Source organism: Dysidea avara, chromosome 5 (genome assembly GCF_963678975.1).
Source record: "Dysidea avara chromosome 5, odDysAvar1.4, whole genome shotgun sequence".
NCBI lineage: Eukaryota > Metazoa > Porifera > Demospongiae > Dictyoceratida > Dysideidae > Dysidea > Dysidea avara.
In genome coordinates this window covers 36,265,606-36,285,967 of record NC_089276.1, presented here as the reverse complement: position 1 = coordinate 36,285,967, position 20,362 = coordinate 36,265,606, and the positions used below count along the sequence as shown (strand labels likewise).

General features: G+C 36.4%; 1 protein-coding gene across 1 annotated transcript; it reads left to right on the top strand.

The window, feature by feature from the left end:
* The first annotated feature begins 10,495 nt into the window (after positions 1-10,495).
* LOC136256257 (gamma-aminobutyric acid type B receptor subunit 2-like) lies at positions 10,496-13,067 on the top strand. The gene has a single exon (XM_066049184.1). The coding sequence runs from the start codon at positions 10,632-10,634 to the stop codon at positions 12,963-12,965; it is 2,334 nt and encodes a 777-aa protein (XP_065905256.1). The 5' UTR covers positions 10,496-10,631; the 3' UTR covers positions 12,966-13,067.
* Positions 13,068-20,362: the final 7,295 nt, after the last annotated feature.

Below are 20,362 nucleotides of genomic sequence, written 5' to 3'. Positions count from 1 at the left end.
GTTTGTCAATGTAAGTGGACAAGTCCTGGAGATATCACGGAAATACTTCACTATATGTCACAATAGAATCGATTGTGGATTGGGACAAAAACCTGCCAATATACACAATAAACATCTACTATGCTAAACTATGGTGAACTACACATTAGTTACTTTGTTAAACTAGTTTGTGAGTATTCAGGCTGCTAATAATTTGTGCAACGTGTGTTAAGTACAAGTCCCAGTGTATGGTGAAGCTATACACGACTAGAAAGTTCCACAATTCATTTAAAGCATTGCCTTGTTTGTGCCATATGAAAAATAAAGCACTCAGCATTTGGCTTCATAGCTAATAAAGCACTCGGCTTCGCCTCATGCTTTATTAGCATCTCGGCAGCACATCTCATACTTATTTTTTCATATAGCACTCACAGCAATGCTTTAATATATATCTAAAATTGGCAACAGCTTTATCAAGTGAATGATAAAGGAACATATCTTTTGGCACACATCCATATGAAGTATTGTTAGAAGTGAAGGTAAAAGTCTGTATATACTTGTAGACAGTTACCTGTAAAAGCCAGTAATGTCTGGTAGTGTTATACTGTACATTATTCTCTTTAATATTTTTTATGCAAGAATTTTCATGATGAAAATTTTTGTGTAATGAATATGTATTTTGTATGACTGTTATTGAATGAACACTGTTGTCATCCATCTATTAACAATGATGGTAACTAAGTTGAGTGCATAGTTAGCTACAAGTCAAAATTGTTAAATGTGTAATTGACACTATAATAATGTAAGCAGCAATAATTAATGAAAGCATCTACTCATATTTATAATCATAATATTTTGTCTACAGACTTCATGATGATTAGCAAAGGAAGCTATTACACACTATTAATTGAATTTATAACTGTGGTACTTACGTTGTATGCATTCTCAAGTTCTCCTGCAACCAATTTTATTAACAGTTTACCAAGTGGTAGAATGATTGGAAGAAACTACAGCTTCATTACCTACGATGATGATCTTGATTGAAATATTAGAATTCAAGGATGGAGACAAGATAAACCTCACACCAGGGCTTAGGAAAGACCTTAACATATGTAAACAGATTGTTTTGAATATGAGCACAACTACATATGAAAGCAGTGAGTACCGACAAAACATCTTGAAGAGACTGGTGCCAGCAGCAGAACAGTTTTTAACAAATTTTAAAAACCCATGTTGGTATACCAATTATACTCAGGGCCGCCCACAAGGGGGGGCAACTGGAGCATTTTGCCCCGGGACCCAGCCTGAAAGGGGCCCCAGGAGGCCCCATGAAGGGCCCCCTGAATACCTGTTTAAAAGATCGATATACTCTAATAGAGCAGTCAGATCTAAATACTCTAATAGAGCAGTCACAGTATTCTTCAGAGGAGCAGTGTAGCAAGCTTATAGATAAGGAGATATGGTTGGTGATGGGTAGTTATTGTCATTGCCAGCAGGTTGCGACCTGTTTTTTTTTTTTTTTTTTTTGGTCTTCACCTTACAACTTGGGTCAAGGGCCCCACTTTAACTCTTTGCCCTGGGCCCCTTAATTTCTCTGGGCGGCCCTGATTATACTTTCCCCGAGAAATTCGTCTATTCGATGATTGCTGATCGAATAAAGCAACCATTAAGTAGTGACTTGGAATTTCTGAAACATGTTTACGAAACAAATAGTAAGCCAGTCAGAAGGCTGCAGTGTTTACCATATTTTTATCTCATTGGATTCTCAAAGTGCGGTACAACTGCACTTACATATTACATTAAGCAACATCCTGAATATATTTTCCCTTGCCAAAAAGAGCCTCATTGGTGGTCATTTTACAGAATTTTCGATGAACAGGATCGGGACACTGCTTCTTTATTATACTACCTCAAGTGTTTTGATGATGCTTCTCAAAAGATTCAGCGATCTCCAAGAAAGTTCATTACAGGTGATCAAAGTACTACCATGCATTATATGGAAAAGGCCTACTTATGTACACCACAAAGAAGACCGTATTGCTTGTGAAACACCTTTGCTTATTGAATCAATACAACCAGGAACTAAGTATATTATTGCAATACGTAACCCACCTGATCAAGTATTTTCTGGATTTTATTATATCTGCAAAGATAAAATTAATAACACTAACCCACAAACATTTCATACATTTGTAGAAAATAATATAAAATATTGGAAATCTTGTACACAAAATTATTCCACAATGGACTGTTTATATGATAAGCAGTCCGATTTAGATTCTCCTGAGTGTGTGTCGTTTAGTTCCCTCATTCATCCTTACATTATGGTATCCATCTGGCTTCAAGTAATTCCAAGAGAAAGGATACTGTTTGTGAAATCCGAGGAACTTAGAGAAAATACTTCCGATGTTATGAGAGGCCTTTACAAGTTTTTAGAATTATCACCTCTCACTGAAAAGCAATTAACAAAAGTGGTTAGTGCACAGCACATAAATGAACTATCAGTTAAAAAACCTCCAATGCTACCATCAACCAGAGAATTGCTACTAGAATTCTTTAAACCATTTAATGAAAAACTAGCATGGTTACTTAATGATGACAGATTCTTATGGAAAGATGCTTAATGTTCTTTAGCTGCTTACACACATCTTTGCTCCTATTTTTAAGTTTAATTTTTTGCTAACTTGTTTTGTACATGTATTGTGTGCTTTTTTATTATGTTGTATTGAGTACATGTAATTGTGTTTATTATTTGGACAGAGGCTTGTGCTCATTCTGTAGTAGTAAAATTGCTAATACAGTAGAATGCATTATTTGTACATGTATATACATGTGTATTTTACTTATTAATTGTTACAGTAATCAGCTAATGCTTTTATTTCAAAGTTTACACAGCAAAAATAGTGTTCCAATCAGTACTACATATTTCTTTATTCAGTATTGGAACAACTATTTTAAAAAACTCCTTATAATGAGACAAAACAAAGCTCAATTGACTCAAAACACTATTGGGGGTTGTGGTCTGTTTTTGTTTGCGACAAGGTAGAATATTTGGACTATTAGTTGCATGATTATATCAGTTTTTTAGCAATCTATTTGCAAACATAATTGTCAGTATTATGCATATGAGAAATGCCCATAATTGTGATTTGTTTCCTATATTATTTGGTGACTAACATTGAAGTTTAATTAACAGTTGACTGCCATGGGCTTTCAAAGTGATGAAGAGAGCGCCAGGCTGAACTCGCTTCTGAAAATAGTCCCAAATCTACAGTATGGACGTTATATGAACTGTTAACCTTTGTCTATTCCTTTATCAGTAGAATTACAACCTTTAACAAACATAACGAAACATAACACACTCTTTGTCAAGCATGCCTGGCGCATCTTTGTACCAAGGAATTTTACCGTTTTTATCGTACAATATGATAGTACTGTATAGTAGGGACTACAAAGGAGTAGACGTGGCCCACGAGATAGCATCACCCAAAAAAACAGCCTCAAATTCCCCTGACGATGATGAGATAGTATTGGTTAGGTAAAACTAAGCCCAAACAAGCTTTCAAGTCGACCCAAAACACTTTCAACAAGTTGCTACGAAATTTTAAAAAAACAATTTATTTAATGGAATTTTCTAGTGACTGACTGACTGAGTAAGTAACTGATGCCTTCAGACAAGCATACCTCGATAACGGCTAAGGCTGTAGGCTTGATTTTTTCAACAATATAGCCACCACAATGTTATGTTCTTTTTGCAAGAAACGACCCAGCACAAGGTGGGAATTTGTGTTCATGCAGTTTTCAATATTACTATACTAAAAGTCAGCAAATTTGCACCACAAATGGCTCATCTCTTTTATGCACCATTTTGGTAGCTGTCAAGGAGCTGTACATTAAGAGACAAATTAATTATATAAGCAGCTATAAATCAACAGTACAACTCCTTGCTGTTCATGCACATTGTATTTTTGAGTGGAGATGACTGGAACAGAGTGGTTGCACTTCACCATGTGTATGTTGTTTTGCCATCCGCAAGATGCTAAATGTATGCAACTATTTAGTGGCTTTCTATGGAGGTTACCTTTATTCAGAGGGTCTTACAAGTAAGGTTACACTGTGGTCCATGTATTAAGGTAATTGTAATAAAAAACAGAATTTCAAAATGTTATTGCAAAGCTCAGTTATAAGCATTTGTTCAATTGTGCCATTTTTGGGACTTATTTCAATGGAAAGATACAGAGAAATTTTGCCTATTTTAAAGGACAAAATTGCTTATATAGGTAACTCCACCATCCTATCATGGATTTTTAAAACCTAAGTGTTTATGAGATCCTCAGGGAGTACTACACAAGGCTATGCTAAATAAAACTTATTTCCATTAATTTTAAAATTCTCTCGGAATCGCTACTTTGAAATCACTAAAAATGGCATTATGGCGTTGAAGTGTGTTAAGCACCTCTGAAAATAATTATCATTTTAGTGCTGTAACCTCTCTTTGAAGGCCTGAATCAACTATGAAACAATGTTTTGGAGTGATTTTTATGATTCACTATAGATCTATGTAGCTATAGGCCACTGAGCTATAAGACTGAGTTAACAACCCCAGCTGGACTATAGCTAGCTAAGTGGGATCAGTTATTGAAAACTTCCTGAACCTGAAACCCCCTCTGAAAATTCCTAGATCCGCCACTGGTTATATCCCTACTGTGCATTTCCGTTTCGGTATCTTGAGTACAGTAGGGATATAATACTTCTTATTGTTTTACTGTGATTTAATATCATGCACTACTCCAACTTGTTTCAGTACTTTTTATCGATGTGCTATGGTCCCTACTCTAGTTGAAAATTCCAATTTTTTGTATACTTGTTAGTAGTGTTGTTTTAGTTAACCATAACTACAACTAAAAGTACTTTTAGTAAGGCAAATATGTATTAGTTAACTAAAACTATAACTAAAAGCAAATCCATATTTTAACTAAAACTAAACCTATAGCTAACTAAAAACCAACAGAATAATTTACTAAAACTAAATCTAAACAGCATTAAGAAAGATAACTAAAACTACAACTAAAACCAAAATATTTTCTTATGTACCACTCTGCGTGGGCAGTTCAAAGGCACCACCAGTGCCATAATTTGTATATTGCACTGCTGCAGACCGCAGCGAGTGCATTATAACTTATAATGCACTGGTTGTGGTTTTGTAGACCACAGCGAGTGCATTATACGTTATAATGCACTGACCGCAGTGCAATATACAGATATTGCACTGGCTGCGGTTTTGTGCAGCATAGCACAAGTGCCGGTGGCGAAGACCACTACGACACCTCACCTAATAGGTGGAAAAACACTTCACAGATCACTCGAATTCTTTTATAGCCTGACATGTAAAGGTCGATTGTGGGCCATAACGTCACCAATACGTATAATGTTTACAAGCAGCCAATGGCGATCGAAAAAGCCAACACGGGTGGCCACAACTCTAGTCTACATATATATAAACGTACTTATATACCTTACGAGCCACCAAGTTCATTCTAGCTGATTATGTCAGTGACTATAAAACACGCTTACTCCAGTTAGGTATCTTACCTCTAATGTATATGCTCGATCTCTATGATATTATGTTCCTTGTCAAAGCTTTACAACAGCCATCTTCTCAATTTAACATATACAACTACATATCATTTAGCTCTTCCAACACCAGGTCTTCGTCTACTAACAAACTAAATCATGTCCGCACTAATAGTAACTATGCCAGAAACTTTTACTTTAATAGAATTCCCAGGATATGGAACCAATTACCTTGCATTGACATCAACCAGTCCCTACCAGTCATCAAAGCTACTATTCAGAACTATTTATGGCAACACTTCACCACAAATTTCTCTCCTGACAATCCCTGCACCTATCATTACTGCTGTAGATGCAGCAAGTGCTATGATTCTGGACTGACAATTAACTTTACTACATAAGTTTAATTAACTCCCGGCTGCCAGCACAGGTTGCTGGCAGACCATCAATGCAACTTTTTCTTCATCTATACCCACCTACACATGTATAATTATAATTGTATGTTGCATTGTAAAGCATTAATAATAATAATAACTAGTCTGGTGCCATCTTAGCCCAGATTAAACTGTAGTCCACTTCGACAATGACTCAATAAAACAAATATATTCTAAATAATGCTAACCTTTACGTTCGATTGTGGTAACCAGTTTTTTCATGCCACCAGATTCGAGTTTAGCCAGTGTGAATAGTAAGAATTAGACTAGTATCGTTTAGTAGTTAGGTTTTGTTTACTTAAACCATCTATTTAGCTGCTTTTTTTCGCTCGAGAAAATCACTATGGCGATTAGTCTGGCGCTTAGTCTATATGGAGATTGAGTGATCACGCTGGCATGCTGAGCACTACATGATGAGAGACGAACAGCGAATGCAGGTTAGTGATATAACCCATAGTGTACTAGCTTTCAATATCTCAGGTGGCTGCAGTACTGCAGGGGAACGTCATCGCAACGTCCGGCTTGGTTACCCACAATCGATGTTAGAAACCTGGCCTTTATAAGTGTTACAGCTGTCTTGTGAGACTCTCCCCACCTAATAGGTGAGTGGTACATAACAGTTATACAACGTGCACTCGTGCTCTGCCTGTATAAACGCACTTGCCTTCGGGCCTAACGGCCCTCAGGCTCGTGCGTTTATATCAGGCAGAGCACTCGTGGCCGTTGTATAACTATATAATACACAACTATAACTAAAACTAAAAGGTTTTCATGTATTTAACTAAAACTAGAACTAGAACTAAAACAACACAGACAATATAACCATAACTAAATCAATAACTAAAATGAATTACAAAGGATTACTATAACTAAAACTAAAATTATTGAAGAAACTAGCTATGACTATAACTATAACTAAAACTAAAACTCTTTACTAAAACAACACTATGTTGTTTAGACCACAGTAAGTAGCTATCACAGCAAAAAGCTATCTCAAAAACGGTGTTGAACTGAGCGAAACGCATACACAGTCTTCTCCACCTAAACGGTGAAACAACATCAGGAACACTGATTACCTGTGATACTACAGCAGTTCTAGTTTGTTCTACCGCAGTGAACAGGCATTGGAAAAACACGTTCATCAGTTTTACTGAACACACCCATTAATTGATGAATCGCGTGATACCGCAGCTGGTAGTGCCAATCTACAAAGTCAGCACGTGTGGCTCACTATATAGGCCCTTGAATGGGTAGAATTAAACTTATAAAGCTGTGCTATGGAGCTGAATATTTAATGTGTCGAATGCATGCACCCATAAGGTATGATTTTCCAAAATTTGGTCTCACATACGTAGATGATGACCAACTTCAATCAACTGTTAGTATAGCTGTAATAATATATGTAATTATAATAAGTATTGTGATTAGAATTTGTGGGTATGTATGTTTTCCCTGGCTGTGGGTACATGTTGCCCACAGGCCATTAGTGTAGGCTATACCCATTAAAAAAGCATTTAAAATACATTTTTTGGATTTGACAAACCGTGTTTAGCTTCCACACACTTCCAGATTTTTGTGACTTTAAAGGACCATAACTCAATGGAGCAGAACTTTCCAACTTTGACCTTTTATTTTATAATGCACTGAAAGAACTGTGTGAAAGTTGCAGGTCAATAGCATACTGAGTGGTCAAGTTACATTTGGGTGAAGGTCAAAGTATCAGATGTGTGTGGAAACCTGGTTTTGTTAAACCCGATAGTTGAGCAGCTCTATGTTAAAGTTTTTCAACATTTTTTTAGTCAAGCACAAAGTAGGTTCCCCAAATGGTATTACTGTATTCTTGTGTGGGTCTAATCAATGTTGTAAATAACTTTGTACCACAGAAGAGCCAAAATGTTCAAATGACCTTTTAATCATATAAAGTACCCGATTGGCCTTGGCAGTGACTTCAGTTGTGTGGTCATCACGATGTTCATCAAACAGCATAAGGCATGCAAGGTCTTTATGGTGTTAAAAACATTAATATGTTAGAAAGAATACAAAGGCAAGCTATAAAGTGTATTTTGAATAATTACCAATCATCATATAGGTATCATCTGGTGGCTCTACCATTAATGTACATTTATGAAATTATTTTCTTTATTAAGTCTTACAGGCAACAGTCATCACATTTCAGCATTACTGAGTGTGACTAGTTTACCAGTTCTAATACTCATTTTATTCATCTGAAAAAATGGTCCATCACAGATGTTCCTCCAACATACAGTAGCTCAGAACTTTTACTTCCATCGTTTACCATGCATTTAAAACGCATTACCTAAAAGGATCTATCTCTATCTACAAACACAAACCATGCAACTTCATGTGGGATCTAATGTTCATCACCTTTGTCTTTGCTGCCACTGTTCAACAGTGTCAATATAATGGAGTACTGTGGTGTAGTGAGTCACTGGCACTTTGGATTCTACTACATCAACAACACAAAAATTAAAGCTACATGCAGTTACCCATTTATTTTATTGATTATTGTTTTTCAGTACATAAAAATTATACTGAAAGTGATTGGCAAGTGCTGCCAGACTGTGTTTTTGATGTAGTAGAATCCAAAATGATGAACTGGTCCTAGGTGCGCTTTAGTATATTAAATCCCATCCAAAAACAGCTTGTAGCTGTAAAAAAAGTGCGCGTCCAAGTAAAGCAGAGTTAACTGCGATAAAAAGTAGTGATATCATAATGCGGCCATGTGCGAGGTGTGCAAGTTGTAAAATTAATATTAGCTAATCAGATATTACAATTATATTATTGTTAAAGTGTTAATGAGAACTATGTGATGTTGCTAGTTTTTAAGTGTGTGAGCATCTTCATAAATGCCCCACAAATTTGAAGCATTGTGTATACATGTAGATTCTCTGATAGCATTAAATAGTTTGAGTTTGGCTGCCTTTCCTGTATACGGCAATGCTATGAACAAGGGAAAGGCCGACCATTTCATAGGCATAGGAAGGACATCATGGTTAGGGTGGCCAAGGATAATACGTGAGATGAGCGTACGAAGCATACTAATTAAGGAGGTCTGGGGGAATGCCCTGTCCCTCCTCCCCCAGGAAAGTTCTTTTAAAATAATCATCTGAGATTGAACTTCTGAATCAGTGTATTTTACATGCTTGAATCGTGCCATCAAATATTGTTACTTCTAGGTCACTAGTCACACCATACATCTATGAAAACACAAACATTCTGACATTCCTCAATTCTGTTATGATATGAAAGAGGCACTTGTGACGATCGTCGTCCTGAAATGTTACTGAGGAGTCAGGTGTGCAGGCAAATTGTAACCAATTGTAACCAATTGTAACTTTTTGAAACGTAACCTTAGTAGTTACTCACAAAGAGTTAAGAAATCTGCATACATCACAATGGTGAGGCCACAAATGGAATATGCATCAGCTGTGTGGGATCCATACTACAATTCACAAATTCAGCAATTAGAGAAGGTACAACGTCGTGCAGCCAGATGGATTTATAATGACTATAGTAGATTTAGCTCAGTTTCAGCAATGTTAAATGAATTATCCCTGCCATCTCTTGAGACTCGTCGCAAGATATCTAGATTACAAGTCCTGCACAAGGCACTCCATCACCAGCTTGCCATCTGCATACCATCATATTACCTACCACCAACGAGAGAAACTAGATCATACCATCCATTGCATCTCATAACTCCATCATCATCCACCAGATCATACCAGAGCAGCTACTTCTCAAGAACTGTTAAAGAATGGAACACCTTGTTTGTTAACATCATTGAAACGTCTGATCCAGATTCGTTCACATCACTTTTACAATCATATTACCACACTAGTACTAGCTTGTAATTAGTCGAACAATTGGTTTACTGTATGTTAAGTTAGAACTGTTTTTTGTTGTTGTTGTTTTTTGTTTTTTTTCCTGAGCATACCAGCAGGGCTGACTGCTCAGTACAAATAAATAAATAAAAATAAATACAAAACTTTAAAAAGCGTTAGCTTACAAGTAAACTTACCAGCATACGTCAGTAGTACTGCGCCGCTCCACACAACCGGATTCTCCAACAAGCGTGGGCAATACCCTTTCCGTGTACTACACTAATTAGTAATTTGTCGCCAATTAAGTGACTAAACCACAACCGTTTCTACCATTGCTTCGTTAGCAACGAATTCGCGCACCGTAACGAGGATAGGACACGGTGAGTGAATACATTTTAACGCGCGTTTCCAATCCATGTTTACGTATATTATCTATGGTCTTACTAAATAACATAGCCACGTGGCAAAGAATATTCTCGGAAATATTTCGTATTTCTAAATACTAATTACAATAATAATTACCAATGCGGAAAGTAAAGTGGTATGCGGGCGGGTGACGGGAAACAAGGAATTAATAAATGCTGGCCTAACTTTAAAAGGGGGTTTCTTTCGAAACCCCAGAAACCCATCTAGATCCGCCACTGTGATGGCCTAACCACTGCCGGAAAGGCATTTCGTGAATATCAGAGTCAATTTTCATTTCGCACTCAACCGAGTCAGTCTTGGCGTAGTCTATATCTAGTGGCTATACTTGAAGTATCTTACCATCCAACACATCGCTCAGTAGCTGAACAGCGCAATGATCCGGCAAAACTCTCCACTTCTTGGCAAGTTATTTATAATCGTAAATGTGTTTGTTGAGGTGTTTGTACATTCTACCAGTGCTGGCGACGAGGCTGGCGAAGAGTGGACTACTGAGCCTTGCGACAATCGGACTCGATTACAAATACTTGGGTTGTTCCCTTATCGAGAGTCATTTTGGGACGGAGAATATGTCATACCTGCTGCGAGGTTGGCTAGAGACGAGATTAACAAAAATAATACTATTTTACCTGGATTCAAATTGGAGTTGATAGAAGTTAATTCAGGTTGTGATCGTGACCGCGGAGTTCGCGAGTTTGTGAGTAACGCTCTGTACAATGAACATACGCCAGTGGCTATTTTAGGAGCAGGTTGTTCTAGTTCTACAATTGCTATAGCCTCCATTGCTGGAAGAGACGAGGTTCGCCTTCCACAGGTGTCCTACGGAGCAACCTCACCTATTTTATCGCTCATCAGCTCATATCCTTACTTCTTTCGAACAGTTAATAGCGACGCCGAAGGTACTTCCGGAGCAATAATCAGTTTGTTTAAACACTTTAGGTGGAAACGTTATGGTATACTCAAGGTTGGATTTGACAAAACTTGGGTACAACATTCTTTCTCTTTACGTGCTGGCATCCACCACATTGATGATGCAGAGGAGGTGTACAGTGGAAGTATTGGACAGCCCAGAGACGAAGGTGAAACACTTGATGATTATTTCCAATTCATTGACCTAAATGCCATCCGTTCATCTAATATGAGAGTTGGCATACTGGTAGCTGGCAGGGAAGCAAGTCGTGATACAATGTGTTACCTTTACCGTCACAATCTTGTATATCCCCGTATCATATGGATACTCTATGATGTGTGCGTTCTGCTTAACAGATCAACAGATGGTTATTGCAATGGGACTGATACATTTCAAAAAGCAATGGAAGGAAGTATTTGTCTACGTTACAAAGTGACTACTGACAATAATACCATTAGTGTCAGTGGAAAAACGTTTGATCAGTACTATGGGTCCTACGTTAAGGAATCTAGAAAATATGCTGCTGAGAAAGGAGACAATTATAACTCATCACTGCTGAATGATTGGGCCACACTTGCTTATGATTCCATGTGGGTGCTGGGTCAGGCACTACATAATACCGAAGAAAGACTATCCCAATTTAATTTAAGTTTAGTTAACTTTACCTTAGGAAATTCTAAGATTTCTGGAATGATAACGGAAGAAATAGCTGAAGTTTCTTTTGCAGGTGCTTCTGGACAAGTTACATTTGATGAAGCACATAAACGAGAACTTCCTATATTATTTATTCAGCCCCAAAGATTTGGAGTCCTTAGTACATTTGGTCTTTATCATCCTCCAATGGAGTGGGTCAGTTTGCCTGTCAATAATACAGCGTTATTGTGGTCACTGGATAATCCTCCTTCAGATCAGTTCCCCACAGAAATAATGTTAGCTCAAACGTGGGCAGGTGTATTGATGTTGCTATTCTCAATACTAGGATTTGTGTGGAACAGTTTCTCCATGCTTATCAACTTTCATTATCAAAATTTTTACTTAATCAAAGCATCAAGCCCTGTACTAAATTACATGATATTTGCTGGTAACAACTTGTTACTGTTAAGCGGAATCCTACTTGTGATCAGTGCAATTGCAGAACATGATATGGTGACATTCTCTATTCTATGCCAAGGTAAACAGTGGTTGTTTGATCTCGGACTGTTACTAGTTCTCAATACAACATTATTGAAGAATTGGAGGATCTACCGGATATTCTACTCTTTCAAACGAAAGCCAGGAAAGTTAATTACTGACAATGCTATTATTGCTGCCTCCATTGGTTGGGTATTCATCAACACAACTTATCACATAGTATTCACACTTGTTAATAAGAGTAACATTGTGAAGAAAAAGTTAATGCCTACAAAAGAAGACAAACTTCATCAAAAGATGTTAGTATATTGTCAACCATCTAATCTAATTAGTTTATTTTACATACCACACTTTGTGATGTCAGTAACATTGTGTTTATTGGCATTTTTGATACGTCAAGTCTACCGCAAGCATTTTAATGATGTTAAACACAAGCATTTTAACAATGCTAAACATATTGCTATATTTTTCTATGCCACTCTACCCATTTTTACAATATGTTTAGCTTTATCGGACTTGCTTTCTCCTGTAAATGATGTTTACAACCTGACAACAGTTTCCTTAATACTGGAATGTACTGCTGTTTACTGTATTGTGTTTATGTGTCAGTCAACTCTGTTTGTACCAAAAATGTTGCAACTTTTTAGACAATTGTATTCCCACAGGTAGTATATACAGCATTAATTTTTGTAATTTAATTGAAGTCAATGTAGACTAGTGTAAGCAAATTTGTAGATGATTTCCAAAGACATATATTAAATTATAATTAGAGCTGACTAAACTAGCTGTGCACTACTGTGGAGGAACCAACTGCTTAGTTAATAGGGAGACACTTGTTCATGTGATTCCTTAACTGTGTTTACCCCAAGGGTATATCAATCATTATTGCACAAACACGTGCACCCTCTTTGCACTATTTTCTATCCCAGTGCAGAATGACACAGTTTGGAATAAAGTGCCGATTGATCAGCCATAGAGCATGACAAGAAAAAGTGAGCTGGCATGGAATGTTAATAATCTGCTTTTGAGTGGATATTTCCAGAGCACCCACGAATCAAGCTACTATATAAATAGCCAAAAATTCCATGATTATTTGGCATGTGGTCTTGTTAGATGCAGCCAGTGTGAGCAGGCTACAATTAGCAATTACTTTAGTGAACCAATGCGTGGTACAGTACTAGTGTAACTCAGACACCTTTCTGAGATTTAGTAATATAATTCCATGTACACCATACAACTATAGGAGCCAGAGTCTGTATAGCCTTATTTACAAGGTTAGCTGGCTATATAGCTACCTTTCATGATAATTAGTCACACATGGCCAGACTGCTTTTCTTATCATTGGGCAGAGAAATGATTTGCACATGATATATCTGCTGAGAATCCACCAGACTCTTTCCCTACAAAAAGTCATAGCTAAAGCTATACAATACATAGCAATTATGCAATACATTAAATACAGTAGTTAACCTTATGAATAAGGCAGTCCCAAAAACTACAGTGTTACATATTATTATTATCTGTGACTGTGTAAATTGAAATTGTACGTTGGTGCTTCTACACATCTATTCATCACTTATTTTGAGGTCATGAATAATGAGAACTATTGATTACTATATAATTGAGTTATTTTTGGACTTACTTCAAATATCCATGCACCACTTACTATAATAAAGTGGTTTGATCAGATGTGGTTTTTGTAAAGAGGTAATTGCGATTTTATGAAGTTTTGACCAATTTTAGTTTTTACATTTTCAGTTTTCACCATTTCCAATGTTCCAGCTGGAATCAGTCTCATCTTAATAACCTGACTTGATAACATCCATTAAGAGTCTCAGATATCGATTACTTTACAATTTTGTAGTTAAAAATTGTGATATAACCACAGTAATTCTTACTTACACGTTGTTGTGCAATTGTTACAAATTGTTATGCAGTCAGCAGCATATGTACCAACTACAGTAGGTGACAGTTATATACATGACACTCCCTAATACTGAAGGCGAAACAATAAAACTAAGAGTCAACAACATGACAAGAGGGTGTAAAACATTGACTGTGGACTATGGAGTGGACTAAACAATAATTACAGTGTACTCAGCTAGTAAGTACATGTACTTAGCACATAATTAATCCTACTATGCAGCTGTCACAGCAGCAATCCATTTCCCTTCCTTGGTTTTGTAATGAATTAACCTTTCTGTTATTTTTTCTAAATCTTTGTAGTTTTAATTACGTACTGTAGCTTTTGTTCTACAGTATACAGCTGTAACTGTGGTTTTTGGTTGCAACCTCTGGTAAGTAATAGTTGCATTCACGTAAAGTGCAAATTATTACATGTGCTACAAGTCTGCATTTTTGTGTTTTGCTACATAGCAGTGATTTTTTTCAGAAGGGCTGTTGTGACATTAACATACATTGGTCAGGTATTTGAGCAACTGACAATAACTATAATTAGAGTTGTCCAGTTGATTTGTCCCTCAGTTTCAGTGTTAGGTGTTGCTAACAAAATGACTGTTCTTTAGCTATATATTCCACATAATGAGGCAGGAATAGGATTCTAATCAAATGTAGTATCTTCCCACTCAAATTGACAATATTAAATATGCATACTTTTGAAGCACCATGCATAAATAATTTGATCTTGTTCACATTGGTAACAATTCCTAGCAGCATTCATTGCTATGTAGCTACAGCCTCCACATGCACTATGTTTAATAGCTATTAAGAAAAGATGAATACTCACGGCCATACAATACTAGTAATACAGCAATGAGATGAATTGTACTTGATTTTTTTGCATGAAATGTTATTAATTTTTATCATACAGTATGATAGTACATATTGTATCATACAGTACGATAGTATCATACAGTACTATATTGTACTGTATAGCAGGGATAATGAAGGTGTGGGTGTGGTCTGTAATAAAATATCACCCAAAAACCTGCCTCAAATTTCTTCACAATGACATGACAGTATTGTTTGGGTAAATCAAGCCCAAAAGTACTTTCAGATTAACTAGGAACATTTCTGTCAAGTTGCTACAGAATTTTTTTTGTTATTTGATGGAATTTCTACTGCCTGCCTGATGCATTCAGTCAAGTATAGCAGAAAACTGGGTACTACAGCCCTACTTCTTTCACAAAAGCGTTTTAAATTAACTTAAGAAAAAACCTGTGGCATACTTATAAAAATACAATGCGTGCACTATTGTCTTGCCTTTTATCCTTCTGTACAAGTGAAGGTTCTCCATCAATAGTAGGGCTTTCATCCACGGGCATAGCTAGCTACACATTAACAACGTTATGAAATAATTATAGTATTACAACGTCAGCTAGGCATCGGCAACATTTATCTGTGACCTTTTGGCATTAAAACTCCAAGATGATCCTCAAACATTATGCTCTTTGCTCAGAGGATGACTTGGACTTTGGTTAGATGGTCAAGAGGGCTCTATAAGTAGTTACTGATATTATGAGAGTTGTAGCTAAAGTAGCTTTTGTTATTCTAGTTGTAAATGTTGTACGTTTTTTACACCTTGAGTTATAATATTACTTAATGCGTGTAGCTACGCCCGTGGACACGTGTTGTAGATGTTGCAGTGCTGAGTGAGTTGTGTCATGAATATCATCAGAGACAACTGTTTGTTTTAGCAAAGTTAACATAACTAGCTACTTGTGTTTCTGAACATTTACTGTGACCAACACTGTTCACTACAGACACGAATCCAGATGAGGAAGCTCCACCCTTGATGGTAGACTCCGGGCCAGCAATGTTTTACTGTTATATAGATCTTACCATTTAGAAATGTCACTGAAGCCTTTAACAGTTGCTATAATAGCTTTTCAGTTTCAAGTGATATTTGAAGGATTGTTGTTGTAAACAAAGGTAAAAGTAAGCATAAAATATAAGTGTTTCTTGGACTGACAAAAAGTGAATTTTAGTTTTATTGAATTGAAGAAAAACTTGTCAGCATATTCTTAGACAGGCATCTGTCAAAGAGGAGTTCCATTTGAGCCCTTCCCCTCCCACCCAGGATCTGCCCCTTCTCTTGTTTGCTTCATCATTATTACATTCATGACTTTCTTTGTGTTTCTTCACATGATATGTCAATCAAACCACATAGCTATAATACCATGTAAACAAAGTTGGTGAGTGAACCTAGCTTGTGTTAAGGATAACTTGATGAGCTTCTAAGTGAATGCAGTTTAGCAATATATATATGTGACCGGATTTGCGAAAAGGGGTTTTCCACACACATCCAATTCTATGAATTCAGAAGATCATAACAAAGTGCTCAAGCAATGCATTAGTGTGAAAATTTTTCCATCTACTAAGCTATGTTGGTGCTCACTACTGATCAAATTTCAAGTCAATAGCATTTTCTAATCTGTAGGTATCAGTCGTCCAAGTTGGTAAATTGGATGTGTGTGGAAGACCCCTTTTCGCAAATCCGGTCACATATATATTGTAGTAATTATTTGGTGTGTTATACTTTTAGCTATAATCAGCAAAGATTTGATGTAATATACCCATATAATTATACTGTATTGCTGTCATTAACTATAATTGTGTAATATTGTGACCAGTTTTGTGAAAAGGAATCTTCCCACGTACACATCCAATTTGCCAACTTTAACAATTCATAGCTTTAGATAGATGGAACACCAACATTGCTAAATGGATGAAAACTTTTAGGGTTATTATACAGCTCCTATATAGATGAGTATTAAAGACCTATTTTCAACAATCCAGTTAGATTAGCTTGCATTGTTATAGCTATACAGTGTGTTTAGTGGTCATGAACTTGCAGAAAAAGTTCATAAACAAGAATAGGAATTTCAAACTAGAGTAGGGACAATGTAGTACCACAATAAAAACTACTGAAACAAGCTGAATTGGAATAGTATGTAATGTCCAATTGCTATAAAACAATAAGAAGCCCTACTGTGCATTTCAATCTCAACAATACAGTAGGAATATTTGCATGCTTCTTATTGTTTTACAGCAATTGGACATAACATACTACTCCAATCTAGTTTGTTCCAGTACTTTTTATCACGGTACTACATTGTCTCTACTCTAGTTTAAAACTCCTATTCTTAGTAAAAATAGACTATCATTTGAGGTTAGTGAAAAACTCAGTGGACTTGAGGGGCATGGTACAATACCTTGTTTCAGGGGAGTAGCCTCAGTACAGATTTTTAATCATCATTATTATTGTTATTATATTATCATTATTATAGGTGTGGCGCCGGGCATTTTCTGATTGTTGAAGGGTTAAAGGAAAACGTTGATAGGGAAAATTAATGCCTTAGTATGGTTTCCTGGAAGAAGACGGCCATTTAAAGGAATGACAAAGTGAAGAAGGCAGACATTCGTCAGAGCTACAGAAGGTACATCCCATGGCCACCCGTGAATAAAACGGAAAAACGTGAGTCTATTGTTGTGCTGTAGTGTAGCTAAGGGCTTGTATGGTTTTGTGGTTGAAAAGTTTAGTGACTGATTTTCCACATTTGGAAACTACTTGAAACTTATTTGTGGTATTAAGCATGCTGGGCTATGCGAGACCAGTGCACAAAATACAGGTTTCAAAACTATATCCAGCCTCCTGTAAGTGTTTTCTTGTTTTTATCACTGTCCTTGGTATTGATTGGAGTAAGACTATATCATATTCCTTAAGGGTGATTTTCATTGTGTATGATTATGGTGGTTCAAGGGCAATAGCTTTGTAGAACTATGATCAAAGTTTTTGATCGACAAAAATGTATCTTGATTGTTTTATTTTGCCTGAAAAAGGGCCTTGATTGCTTGACAATTTAACACATATTCTCATTTTGTTTTTGAGCTAACTTAATTACCTCTTTCAAGGACTTCTTGATCACTTGATTATGTGCAAATTTATCCCTTGATCGCTTGATTTAATTTTGATCCTGGTCACAGATGGTTCTACAGGGTTATTGGTAATGACTACCTCTTGTGGTTTTAGATGCAGCATTTTTACTGGGTAGGAGAGCCCGGAACATTCAGCCACCACAGTAGATTAAGCTAGGGGTGTGGTACAATACCTTCTTTTCTACAGAACACATGTACAGAAGGCAGACATTAATCGGAACAATAAAAGGTACATCCCACTTATGAATAAAACTAATTCTTTTGAATAAAAGCCAGTGAGTTTGTTGCTTTGGTATGGGCTAATGGCAACCATGCGCTGCTTCATTTGAACATAGACTGTATATTCTATGGGTATGGTTTGGCCTCTAGCCTTGCGACTCAGTAGTCAGTGAGGATGGCATGCAGACCAAAATGCACAGTCTCACATGGCCCAGTTCCTTTTATTTCCTATCTAACACGCAGCCCGCAGCAAAGAGAAGCTGGGCCACTTGAGACCATAAAATCAAGCTCAAAATACAGGTTTTATGATTTTTTTCAAAATTCTATATCTGGCTGCCCGCAAGTGTTTTCTTGTTTTTAGCCCTATACTTGATGTTGAATGGAGTAAAACTATTCTGTAGTAAAAGGTGATTCTCATAGCACATTATATGATGATTTTTAGTAGCAGCATCCATCAATTTGGGGAGCCCTACTTATCATACTGTTTGATTACAGATGCTTGGTTTTGCCAGGAGGTTTTTGTATCTGTTACATTTTTCAATGCACAATAATTATTACAACCACTTACATGTAATAGTCGATGGGGTATAGCTACATCGTGTTTTATTAATTACTTGAATGCATAACATACCCCTGTATGAAACTCCTGCACCATACCAGTGCTGTGGAGCAGTGTATACTTGCTACATTATGTACAAATATATTTCTTTTTGCAGTCAGTAAGTCAGATGTCATGTAGAATCTGAAATGGTACCATTACCTATATGACATGTAACCTGTATGACTGTATGACAGATACTACTAACGCTGCATATATAGTTTGCACCTTTGTGTTAAACATGTGGGATAATATAAGGCTTCACTTAGCTTCACATGCACAGCTCACTTTCTTTAAAAGTGACATCACCACGCATACTAGTTACATGAATGGCATCACCATAGTTGCATGAATGGCACTGATGTTTAATGCTTGGTTCCCATTGCTTAGTTAATGTGGAGATAACTCTGCACATTTAGCACATAACATATACAATACTGCAAGTGCTGCACTGTGAAGCAGGTATACAAAGCTACAACGGTATGTACAAATTCATGTCTTTTGTTGTCAGCATTTTAGATATCATCAAATGATGTTACATATATAGCATGCATAATAGGACAGGTACTACTAGCACCATTTGTACCTGTGTGGTAAACACTACAAGATACACAATATACTACAGTTTAATTCTGAACATTATTGGTGTAACATTCTTTTCTCACTGTGTGTCTTAATTGAAGCATAATTACATTATCTATAATTATGCTAACTAAGTTAAAGTATAGACAAATTATGTTTTATGTTTTATGCTTGGGTTTCCAATGCTGTGTTGGAATTTTAAACTTAGTGTAAAGTGCGTGACATTGTAAGCAGTCCTGCACTGTAGGGCAGGTACCAGTGCTAGTTACTTATAATACTAGGAAATTACTACTGTACATGTATACAACATATATACAAAGACACTTACTTTGCTACATAAATGATTAAAATTTACAGGGAAGCAGAGTTTGGAGCACTTACAAAAAGGACACAAGTAATGTAGAGTACAACTATTGTTTACATCAAAATTGTTGACAAAATGATTCCAAAAAATAGGTTGTTAGTTGCCTTTGGAGTCACTGAGAATGAAGTAGTATAAAGTGCAGGAGTGAGCATATATATACCAGTTGCATGTAAATGCGCAAAAATGAAATAATTACATTGCATGCAAGTGTCACACCTAAGTCACTATTAAATGTGTGTATCTATATATAAGTCTACCCTAACTTGCTAACATCCTGCTAAAATAGCTAATTGTTTTTAGTTATCAGTTACTTTGTTGCTTTTTTGATTACATTCTTGAATAACTTCTTTGCTCGAGAACGAGCAGAAGACAATGAAGGGCCTTTCTTATTCATATCTTGTTTGA